At 33.7% G+C, this 11824-nt stretch overlaps 2 protein-coding genes across 6 annotated transcripts; one reads left to right on the forward strand and one right to left on the reverse strand.

Annotated features, from left to right (window-relative positions):
- LOC107628783 (WD-40 repeat-containing protein MSI3) lies at nucleotides 1025–3559 on the forward strand. The gene is made up of 6 exons (XM_016331384.2): nucleotides 1025–1466; nucleotides 1585–1908; nucleotides 2010–2153; nucleotides 2643–2767; nucleotides 2905–3000; nucleotides 3170–3559. Exons 1-6 carry the CDS (start codon nucleotides 1161–1163, stop codon nucleotides 3399–3401), a joined length of 1227 nt encoding a protein of 408 aa, XP_016186870.1. The 5' UTR covers nucleotides 1025–1160; the 3' UTR covers nucleotides 3402–3559.
- Nucleotides 3771–6553, reverse strand: LOC107628782 (basic leucine zipper 23). Of its 5 annotated transcripts, XR_001617856.2 has the most exons (4): nucleotides 5478–6544; nucleotides 4862–4901; nucleotides 4405–4457; nucleotides 3855–4262 (listed from the first exon to the last, which is right to left on the reverse strand). XR_001617856.2 is itself a non-coding variant. In XM_021118007.1 (3 exons), the coding sequence occupies exons 1-2, from the start codon at nucleotides 6262–6264 to the stop codon at nucleotides 4423–4425; spliced, it is 822 nt and encodes a 273-aa protein (XP_020973666.1). In that variant the 5' UTR covers nucleotides 6265–6553; the 3' UTR covers nucleotides 3771–4262; nucleotides 4405–4422. The 5 variants fall into 5 exon arrangements, 3 of the variants coding, with proteins under 3 accessions (XP_020973666.1, XP_016186869.1, XP_020973667.1); XM_021118007.1 differs by lacking the exon at nucleotides 4862–4901 and having other exon boundaries at nucleotides 3771–4262; nucleotides 5478–6553; XR_002358773.1 differs by having other exon boundaries at nucleotides 4042–4262; nucleotides 4405–4901; nucleotides 5478–6534.

An 11824-nucleotide genomic window follows, 5' to 3' on the forward strand; every position in this document is an offset into this window, starting at 1 on the left:
AAAGATTTAATTTCTATACTTTAATTTTTTTTTAAATAGATTTTTATTTTTTTATTTTTATATCTTAAATCAAATAGTGTTATTTTATTAGGAACAATTATACTCATCCAGTGTATATCTATACCTATATCCATCTGTAAAATAAAATAGTCTCGTTCTCTTCTTTCTTCCCTTTTTCTTTAACCGACAACGAATCCGTTTCCTTTACTCTCATCTCCTTACAAACACTAGGCGCTAAATCTGGAACATAGCGTATTCCTTAAAATCATATTATTTAAATATACAATATTAACATGATATCTAACAATGATAAAAATGTTTCTGCAAAAATAAATCAACCTTAGTTAAAGAAAGTGTTATAAAGTCAATAAAATAGCTGAAATGTACTAATATTGACTGAGGAGGTGATTATTGCCGCTACACGCCTACACTTTATCACATACAAATAATTCAAACTCCAAATGTTGGAAAAAAATTAGAAATGATCATTGTGAAAAAATTTACTAATCTTTAAATATTGATTAAATAGTAGTGTATATATATTGAACTCTCTGTTTTAACTTTTAATACAATATAAAGGTTCAAAATCCATTTTGTACACTTCATATGTTTCGCCAAGCTGACGCATGATAACAAGTCCCCTATATGGCCCATGCACACTGTTATGATAAAATGAAAGTGTTTCTATTAGATTAGTTATCATTTCATCACAGAAATGATTGAACACTACATGATCGGTTTCCAATTTTTAAAGCAACTCCCTTTAATTGATTGCAATTACAAAGTTGAATGGATGAATGTGACACTTTACTGTCTGACCCTAAAAACAAAGGTTAAGATTAATTAATTATCAATCAATTCAGACAATAATAACAAAAGAAAAAAAAAATACAAAATCTGAAAATTAAAGGCCGAAGCTCGTATTGGACTTTGGGGTTCTGGCCCAGCCAATTCAGGCCCAAATGTCTCCATGGTTGGGTTAAATTGGTCGCCCAGACTGGTCTAACCGTGAACGGGAAACAATTACGGTTCGGTTCAAACGAAGCTTTTCCAGTTTTCCCCCAAATAAAAAAAAGAAACCCTATCCTAAACTCTTTCCATTGCACATTAGAGAGAGTTTTGGAGGGAAAACAGAAAGAGCGGCAAAAGCGAAAGAAAAAATGGCGGAAGAAGAGTACGATGATGATGTCGAAGAAGAGTTCTCCGTTTGGAAGAGGAACACGCCGTTGTTGTACGATCTTGTCATTTCGCACCCTCTCCCATGGCCTTCTCTCACTGTTCACTGGCTCCATTCTTCTCCACAACCCCATTCTCATCCTTCCTTCAATCTCCACAAGATCCTTTACGCAACTCACACTTCAAATTCCGAACCGAACTACCTCATCCTCGCCAATGTTGCTCTTCCTGCCAACCCATCACAGCCTGTCGCTGCTGCTGTTGACGCTGAAAACCCGGTTCTGCCCAAGGTTTAACTTTGTTAATGATTAAATAATAGAAAACTAACTAGCTTTGAGTTTTTGGCGCCATGTGTTTGATGAAATGACACAGTGAGATTTATTTATTCATTTACTTATTTCTTTGTAGGTGGAGGTTACCCAAAGGATTATGGTTGATGGGGAGGTGAATAGGGCGAGGAGTATGCCCCAGAACCCTAGTGTTGTTGCTTCCAAGACTTGTGGTTCTGAGGTTTATGTGTTTGATGTTGAGAAGCAGCATGGAAAGGAACAAGGTAGTGGTTGTGATCCTGATTTGAGGTTGAGGGGTCATGACAAAGAAGGGTATGGTTTGTCTTGGAGCCCTTTTAAGAAAGGCTATCTTTTGAGTGGCTCCCATGACTCAAAGATTTGCGTGTGGGATGTGTTAGCTGCGGATCAAGATAATGTGCTTGATGCGATCCATGTTTTTGAGGTAATGATGCTGAGATTCAATTATGCTTGTCTGATAAATGGTAATTGTTTTGTGATGTTGATGTTGGTTGTTTTGTTAATTTGTGTGCTATTTCTTGTCAGGCACATGATGGCGTGGTTGGGGATGTATCCTGGCATTCAAAGCACGAGAGTTTATTTGGCTCTGTTGGCGATGATTGCAAATTAATCATTTGGGACTTGAGGACAAATAAGGCCCAGCAATCAGTCAAGGCACATGAGAATGAGGTAATGCCTGTGATTGTTAATGCTTACAGAGTCTTCTTGTTCATCAAGCTTATTAAGTTGGTTTTATGCAATTCTTAATAGAAGTGTTCAAAGGATCAGCATATATAGTGAGTCTGATCATTCTGTAATGTGTATGTCATGTAGAAGTCCATGTTGCTTGTGCTGATCTGATCTTAGCATCTCTTATAATAACTTGTTTTAAAATCCAAAATTCCCCTAAAAGAGGAAAATATAAAGAGGAGTTCTAGTTTCATTAAGAGAACTGCCTCCATTGGGATCTTCTGTATTATGAAGTTGCGTTGAACTATTATATGTCCTTTAGTCTTTGCACATTCATTCCTTGAATTTAGGAAATAGGAACTCTCATGTTGGAACAGTGAGATTACACTGTTGTTTCTGATACAATTGGCTACCCTTGATATCGGTTTCTCTTCCTCATTCAGTTCTTCCATCTGTTTTTATTTATTTTTCGATTTTGGGTCAAATCAGGTGAACTTTATTTCTTTCAATCCATATAATGAATGGATTGTAGCTACAGCATCTTCAGACACCACCATTGCCCTCTTTGATACAAGGAAACTGGCGGAGCCACTGCATGTTTTGAGTAGCCACACGTATGTCATTTTATGTATCACGTTATGTGTTTCTTTTGTTGCTACTACGCTCATGTTGCAATCACAGTAGCAAGCTATAAGTCATATTGTATAACTATATTTGCTCACTGTTTTTGTTTGTTTCTAAATGTATGTAGCGATGAGGTGTACCAGGTGGAGTGGGATCCTAATCATGAGACCGTGTTGGCATCTTCAGGTGCTGACAGAAGGCTGAACGTTTGGGACCTTAGCAGGTAAAAGGAAAAAAGAGTCCTCCTAAGGGTGTTTCACTTTCATTTTTGACATTGGTTGTGTTGATCTCCTTTGTTATGTGTTTATTGGTTACACCTTTGCAAAGAGTTACACATTACTAAAAACGGTGGCTTATGATTTTGCATGCTTTGTGTGGTGATGATGACTCAGAGTCGGGGATGAGCAGAATGAAGGGGATGGTGATGGTGGCCCTCCTGAGCTACTCTTCTCTCATGGTGGTCACAAAGGGAAGATATCGGACTTTTCGTGGAACAAGAATCAACCATGGGTTATCTCAAGTGTGGCTGAGGACAATTCTTTCCATGTGTGGCAAATGGCTGAGAATATATACAATGAAGATGGTGATGACGAAGATATCTGGACAGCTGATGGTCAAAACTAACCAAATCATACCCAAGGCTGAGATTATTTAAATTACTTTCTGTTTCTCTTCTATTAAAATTTGGAACTTAGAATACGGTGTCATTGGAGCATGATTTATCATTTTCTATTCAGAACAAGACTTTCTTTGCGTGAAGAAATCTTAAAAGTTTAAAGTTCCTACCGTAGTTAAAATCCGTTTAAAACGTTAATCTATATAAAAGGGTCAATCCACCAATTTTGTTAAAGTGGATTCCATTAATAGTACTTCATAATTTAGGGTCAGTTAATTGGTTCTTGTAAATCTACAATCCATTCAATCTACAATATTAGCACAATGGCAAAGTATGGCGAACGAAATAACACTAGAATTAAGAGGTACAACCTTGTGAAGGTATAACGCGAGAGGGTTTTTATTATCAAAAACAAGCAAATATCTATCTTCACATGTCTCAATAAATTTTACCCCATAGAATGACAGTTGTAAGCATAGTTTTTCAAATAAATTTAAATGGTGTTAGGTTTGTATTCCAACAAAAATCTCAATTTAGATGTTAGGAACCTTGGGTGGAGGCATGCACGATTAATTTAATTATATGATTGATTATTTTCTTGGTGGTTGTTTCTTAGCATTGCTGTGTTCCCATGTGGCAAGTGATTAGTTGATGAGAATGATGCATGATGATCCCTGTGATAAAACTTCTCATTAAGTCAACTCCACCTATGTACATATGTCTCACTAGTGTTGCCAGTGTCAATTAGCAAAGCTAACAGCCACTTATATCAAACACAAAGCAAATCACAAGTCCGGCTTGATTCGGGGAAGAGGAGAGCCCATATATGACATCTTCAGTCACATTGTCAACATTTGTCCAGCAAAATGCTTAAGACAGAAATAAACCACTGATTCAGAAAAATCAAGATGAAGAAAAAATGCCACTAAGGCACTAACCCATTTTTTATTGTCTCACAAAGTAGTGTTCTTTAAAAGATTACAGTATTATACAATGATAATGGTGCCTCACCTGTACACATCCAGAGTACTAGAAGATGAAACACAACCCCATCTCCCCAAGTTCTGTAATCCAGCAATAACAAACTTATTGTACTTAGAAATCATGAATTTCTGCTTAAATATTGGATCATTAAACAGTGCAAACAACAACACAAATACTTACATGATTCAAGAATGAACCAGTAGAGAAACATTTATGATAGCAGTTTAACTAGTTCAAAGATAATCAAAAGATCGCAAATTGAATTGCATAAGCTATACCAGCTACAGATCAACTGCTAATTCTGCTAACAGAACATTGAGCTAGGACTCATCTTCCAATACTAGAACAGCCATCCCAACCCATTACACAAGCAGAGGGCCAAACAGAGAAAATTACTTTAAAAGATGACCTTCTGGATGGCTGATGTTGCGATTGGTAATGAGTTATTGGAAGTAGATATTAACATGGCTACAACAAAAAGTACCATTTTATTCTTCAGCCAGCTGTCATTGCACGAGAACCCCCTATAAATAAACAAACTTCAGTCATTTAAAGGATGGATGCAAGCATAAGTCATATAACCATTCCAGCTGTATACGTCCGTGGCATGCATGAGTGTGTGTGTGTGTGTGATAAATTACTTGTAGCTTCACTAAGATGTCCACTACAATCGTATAACTTAAATGTTTGGATTATCAATAATTCCATTAAATGTGACTTTCTCAAAGAAGTTAAAGAGCATTGATAATTCCATAATTCAGCACAACTAAGGAGAATTAAAAATTTAGATTGTGTGACTATCTTATTTCCAAAATTCTTCCTATTTATGACCATAACAGAAAACATGAAGCAGGTGAAAGTAGAGAGTAAGCTAGCCTTCAATTCCAGTGGTCTCTTTTTCAGTCTTAAATTGCAATTTTACAAGGCAAAAACTAGACAGTTAGACATAATTAACAGTGGATCGCAAAGATAAATTTCAAAGATGACAGGCATGCCATATCATGCACCCGTAACTAAAATGGGAATCAAGTATAAACATGAATTAAGTGATAAATCAAATATTTCATCCTAGGATTAGAGCAACTATAATAAGCTACTACCTTTTCTTTTGTTTGATGCAGAAGAATTCACATTAGACACTGTTTGTCCAACTCCACAAGAAGGTAGATCCTTAAGGGCCAGATTCTGGCTTGCTAGGCACTGAAGATTCTCAAATTCACAACCATTAAATCCTTCAGTAGTTAGTGATGCACCTTCGGCAATCTTTCCATCTGCTCCCGGGTGAAGGCAATAGACCCGATCATCACACTGCAAGTTACAAGGGTTCATCACATACGAGCCAGGTAAGTTCTGTGCTGGCGGGTTCACAGCAGGAGCCGCTGGCTTCTGATATGGGAATGTTCCAATTTCTCCTTCAATCCTGCCCCTAATGTCAACTAGCAAGCACTTCAACCTCGATATTTCTGCCTCCAAAGCAGCCTGGCTTTGCAACTTCCTCATCAAGTGCTGGTTCAAAGCTCTCAATTTGACAACCTCATCCTCCAAAGAAGCAGCCCGAGCCTTCTTCTTCTCGCGGTACTTGCGTACGGCTTCCCGATTACCCAATGGGCGCTTCTTTGACTTCTTTTCAGCAGACTCAGCAGTGTCGTCAGTTCCAACTTGCTCCTCAGACGGCGCAGGCACAATCTTGGTATGAACATGGTAGCAGGTATGAGTATGGGAATGATCAGGACCAGGGGGGTTACAGGTGTGGGTATGCGTGCAAGCATGGCTGTCCTTGAGGAGTTCCTCAAAGAAGCTATCCATTGATCCACTGCTTGGAAGTTCAGCCATGTTTGGACTTGAGAACACTTCCTGGTTCGAGAAATCAAGCTCCCCGTCGTCCATCAGAAGGGAACCCCTAAAGATGGCACAAAACCTAATAATATTTAATCACAAATAACAGAGAAGAATCATATACAAATCGTCAACAACAAAAAAGAGCACTTTTTTGCTAAGTTGAATTCTAAATGGGGACAAAAGGTTAATCAAATTACTGAATTGGCATTGAAAGCAGCCAAAGGAACAAATTTAAAGTGGAAAATTTAGAATACAAAGCGATGAATAGTGCGGTTAGTGCAGTTATTAGAATATGCTTGCAACAATGAAAAGCCGAGGAAATTAAACGTGATACTCATTTGATAAGAAGAGAGTAAAAAAAAAAAAGAAAAGAAAGAATAATTTATTAATTGCGGGTTTCTTATATTCATATAAACATGAATAATTTAAAGGTAAGCAACTTTTGTCAACTATGTTCGGGTTCAGATTGTGGTTCCACAACCACCTTTGAATGAATCACTAATAATTTTAGTAGTATTTCGTATTTCAGATTGGTTTTTCAAAGGCTTATTAAATCCATTTGACTACACTAAATAATTGAGAAAATTGTCAATAGGATGGCTTCCTTTATTCTTTTTTATTTAACTTTGAAGATAACTTTTAATTTGATTTTTAAATTTATACGTTAATTTTAATTTAATTATTGAAATTTTAATTTTTTTTATTTTATCCTCAAATTTTATAAATGTAATTTATAATAGTTCTTGAGATAAATTTTAGCAATCAAATATTAATAGAATGGTGATGTAGACAATGGATTATCATATTAAACTTCTTAAAACAATGCCATTTTATTTTTGGTGTTTAAATAGTCTAAAATGATATTGTATCACTTATTTTGATGTTTATTAATTTTTTTTAAAACAAGTGATATAACATTATTTTTGGTTGTTTGAACTCCAAAGTCAAAACACATAATTTTTCACGAATTTAACATAGTATTTGTATGATTATATTAGTACTCTATTAATATTTATTTGCTACAAATTGTTCAGAAGACTAATGTGAATCATACTTATAAAATTCAAAACTAAATAGATACAATTAAAATTTTAAAGATCAAATTGAAGTTTGTATATAAATTTAGAGATCAAATTAAATATTATTTTTTAACTTTGTGTTGTATTTAAACTACTTTTCTACTTAAAAAAGTGTCGGTTAAATAAGGTTTTATTGAATGTATTATGTTTGGATCAAGATATATTAAAAAACAATAAACCTACACGGCCATTCATTTTACTAACCAAGTCATATAAGCGCACTTCTTTTAACATAGTCATTATCGTCATTTTTTTTTTTTATCATTTTACTTCTTCTTTTAGGCGTTTTTTTAACATTATCATCATTATCTTCTTCTTGTTATTTAATTTCTTCTTCTATTTTTTTACTCTTCATTCTCATTTATTATCATCATTATCATCTTTTTCTTCTCTTATGTATATTTAACAAAACACGAAGCACAAAAACATTAGTGTACAGTACAAATTTTTTTTTTAAAAACTAATTTAGAATATTGACACTCAACTAATAAAATACGCACATCTTAATACACAACACAGAAATATTAGTGCATAATACATAAATTTTAGCATATAGTACCGAAATTTTTATAGTCCACATGCCTAAATCATTGAACTCAAACAACAAAATATATTCATATAAAATTTTTTTATATTATGTGCAAAAAGTCTAAGTTATGTGTAAAAATTTATTAACTGTGTGTAAAAAGTTTTATACTATATCAATAAATTATGTGTTATACTTAAAAATTTCTGTCATGCGCAAAATTTTTTATGTTATATCAATAAGCTTTTATAATAAAAAAAGTTTAATTTTGATACATGAATAGTATAAAATTTTTTATACAATCGTGCAATTATATATGTTCTTTTAGATGATCATTTACGCACTTAATATAAAAAAAAGTTATTTTTATTAATGTATTATTACGTAATTAAATATACATATAGAATTACTTTACACTGACATTGTATTAAAATTAAATTCTTAAAAAAAAAAAACGAAAGAAGAGAAGCATATAGTACATATGCATACTTTTTCTGTTCAAGTGATGCGAACTTGATTGAATTTATTACAAAAATACTTTGTATCTGTAATTTTATCGCTGAAATTTATTACTTGTTAAACACAATTTTATAGTATTATAATGATGTATTTTATTCTAATAAAATTGAACAAAGAAAATTTCTGTTATTTTTGTCATCAGAACCAACAAAATTCTAGCGATAAAAAAGAATGAATTCTTAGTCAATTTCGCGATAGACCTAGCGAAATTAGAGTGAACCAGCCTTTATAGATAGCGCAATTACATTCTTTCTAAATTTTATTGGCACATCATGAGAAATTACAAATTAGGCTGATAGCAAAATTGAAAATAATAATTAAAAAAAAGAAACTTATGCGTGGATATAGGGATGGCAAAATTTTTCGAGACGCGGGAATTTCTGCGAGAACTGCCCCGAATGGGAATTCGATTGTGGGGAATTTTTCCTGCGGGGATGGGGATGGGGGACAAAATTCCCCCGAAGCAAGCGCGAGGACCCGAGCGGGGATCCCCGTCCCGTCCCCGCTATTCCCCGAAATTTATAAATTCCTTAAATTATCCTTAATAGTTTATTTTTCATATATGTTTTTTAGTCATTTCTCACACACACATATATATAGAAATCCAAAACTCATAATCCTTATTTGCATAACCCTTCTTCAATTCAGAGATCCCTAAGACTGTCCATACTCCATCCAACCTCTCTACAGCCACCTCCTCGTCACCCTTCTCACTGCATCGTCACACCTCACCGTGCCATCACCCTTACTGCGTCGTAATTTCTATTTGCAGCGTTCCTTTTTGTAACTCTGCCGTCGTGTTCATTCTCTTCTCTGTTGTCGCGTCTCCCACCTCGTCCACTGCTTTTTCCTTTGGCTCGTCGTTGCGTCTCTCCATTGCGTTATTTCAAAAGAAGTCACCATCGTGTCATTTAGACTTTTCGTATAAAATCTTACAGTTTTTGTATAAGATAGATACTTGCAGCCCTATTCATATGGAAATTAATAATTAGTTAGAACTATTATGTAGATGGGAATGGGTCCCTGCGGGAATGGGACCCCGTAGAAAATGGGAATGGGGAGCAATATTCTCCCACAGCGGGAAATGGGGCGAAAATGGAGAGCAAATTTGAGGACGGAGATGGGGAGCAGAGAGGCATCCCCCGCCCCCATCCTGTCCCATTGACATCCCTACGTGAATATCTATAAATCTATGACAACGATCGTTGTTTATTCGATCCTATTTCATCTTGGACTTACAGTTTTCTAGTACTCACAAATTTCACGAGAATAAAATCTTAGAAGTATGTGTGGTCAGTTTGGATTTTACATGTCTCGATTTACCTGTTTTGTTTAGAATTGCAAGTGATGATTAATATAAGTATTTGTTAAGCTTATCAAGGAATCTTTTTTTCCTCCAAAAATAATAGGGAATCAACAACAATGCTATGATACACACTTGTCCATTGTGTTTGTTTTGTAGGGTCTATTTAGTGTACATATGCATTTTGGTACAGATTTACAGATTTTTGTTTTTATTTGGTTTAAAAGCGTATCACTAAAAGTGTTGCTTAAAGAGAAAGTGTTACCCTTAATCGTTAACTTGACTCTGATACCAATTTTTAACTCTTTTATGTTTATAATGTGTATAGATTTGAAGATATTGAAAATTTCTATTATTACTAGTATTTATAATTCTGATTTCATTTTCATAGTTTTTTAATCTTGTTTTAGTTTATAATATTCTTTTTTTCATGAATTATTGTTTATAAAATCTTTTATCTGTTTGTCTTTTTCTTTAATATATTTTTTCAAATCTTCAAAAACTTCTTTTATTTCTACACTTTCCGTTGTTTCTAAATATCTTTTTAATTTTTCAACCTCATTCTCCATTTTTTCTTTTAACAGCTTTAATTCTTTTAAGTCATAATATGGTTTTCCAGGCATTTATAAATTTTTTAAGTTTAACTCCAACTTGTTTATATTTATTCTTATTTCTATCCTTTTTATTATAAGGTCATCCATTTCGATCTGAAGATTATTTAATTCCTTTTTATACTCCTTTATTTTACTTTTTAATTTTTTCGCTTTTTTTCTTTTTATTTTATTTTCTGGTCTTTCAATTTTTGTAAGCTTCATTATTTATTTTAGAATTTCTGCAAATTCTATCATTGCTTCATCACTTTTTTCTAGAGATTCTATTAATTTTTCTAACTCTTCAACTTCTCTTTTTAACTTGTCATAGATTATTTTTAGAGCTTTAAATGCTCTTTGATTTATTTCAGAGAACTGCAAATAATTCAAACGATTTTCTCTTTCAAAGAGCTCTTGTTTCTTATCTTGATAAGTTACATATATTTCTTCTTTATTTATTGTCATAATTTAGTACTTAGGGTTTCATTTAATTTTTCGACCTTTTTTGTCAATTCTTTTATTTCAGAATCTTCTTCTTTAATCTTTAACTTAGATAAACTTAAGGGACTATTAATTTTAGATTTTGAATTTTTCCATAGTATATTATATTTTTTCTGTTAAAAACTTCTTTTAAAAGATTTTGTTTATTAAAATTTTCATTTGATTTGAGATTTAATTCTGTTTTTAGAACAGCCTACTTTTCATTATCTAATAAAGCAGTTAATCTATAATAATCAGATTCTTCTGTTAATTCTAAACTTTCTAAATAATTCATAATTGAAAGACTAGAATGAAGATGTACCTTTCTGGAGAAAAACTTCCTTTATTCAGTATATTTTACATAAGGGGTTTTATCTCCAGAGGGGAGATTGTAGATACTAACTCCAGAGGGGAGTTTAGAACTATTTTTCCCTAAGGGGATTCTTCCTCAGACTATAGAATCGCCTCGGCAGCTTCCTCCTTGCTCTCCTAGCATATGAGTACTCTTAGCCTCCTGCTTCCTATTGTCTTATGCCTTTACAATTGCCTAAGCAGCCTATTTATAATAGTTGGGTTTGATGGACAATTCCCATCCTTACCCTTCTTATGACGTCATTGCTTACGTCATTGTTTGTTCTCTTTCACCAGCTACATTATTGGTGCTCTATGACCTAAGTGCTTACGTCACTATGCAATAATGTTGAGAGATGCTTCAGATGTGCTGTCATCTTCTTTTATCATGTGACCGTCAGATGTATTGTCTTCTTCCTTCATCATGTGAGTTGATTCCGTTTCATTATTGCTTTCTTCAGATAACTCTGAGGCACATAGCTGGCACTTGTGGTCTTCTCTGTCTTTTATCAAATAGCAGAGATTCCTCTTTATCTCTTCAGGGAGCTTTTCTAAAAGTCCAGATAAGTTGTAAAATGCTGATTCAAATTCTACTAAGAGTCTCATCTCTCTTTCTTCAATTTCATTTCTTTTACTAGACACAAGCAGAGTATTTCTACTTTTATAATTAATCCTTGTATGAGATTCCTTCGTTATTTTTTGAGTTCTTTCAAAGACCCTTGCTAATGTGCTGGCTAGCCTTCCTTCATGACTGTAAATT

This window comes from Arachis ipaensis, chromosome B03, assembly GCF_000816755.2.
Source record: "Arachis ipaensis cultivar K30076 chromosome B03, Araip1.1, whole genome shotgun sequence".
NCBI classification, from domain to species: domain Eukaryota; kingdom Viridiplantae; phylum Streptophyta; class Magnoliopsida; order Fabales; family Fabaceae; genus Arachis; species Arachis ipaensis.

Coding starts and splice junctions, on each gene's coding strand:
- LOC107628783 (XM_016331384.2), top strand. CDS start 1,161: ATGGCGGAAGAAGAGTACGATGATGATGTCGAAGAAGAGTTCTCCGTT. Junction 1,909..2,009: donor ATGCGATCCATGTTTTTGAG/GTAATGATGCTG, acceptor ATTTCTTGTCAG/GCACATGATGGCGTGGTTGG. Junction 2,154..2,642: donor TCAAGGCACATGAGAATGAG/GTAATGCCTGTG, acceptor GGGTCAAATCAG/GTGAACTTTATTTCTTTCAA.
- LOC107628782 (XM_021118007.1), bottom strand. CDS start 6,264: ATGGACGACGGGGAGCTTGATTTCTCGAACCAGGAAGTGTTCTCAAGT. Junction 4,458..5,477: donor TGCATCAAACAAAAGAAAAG/GTAGTAGCTTAT, acceptor GCTGGATTACAG/AACTTGGGGAGATGGGGTTG.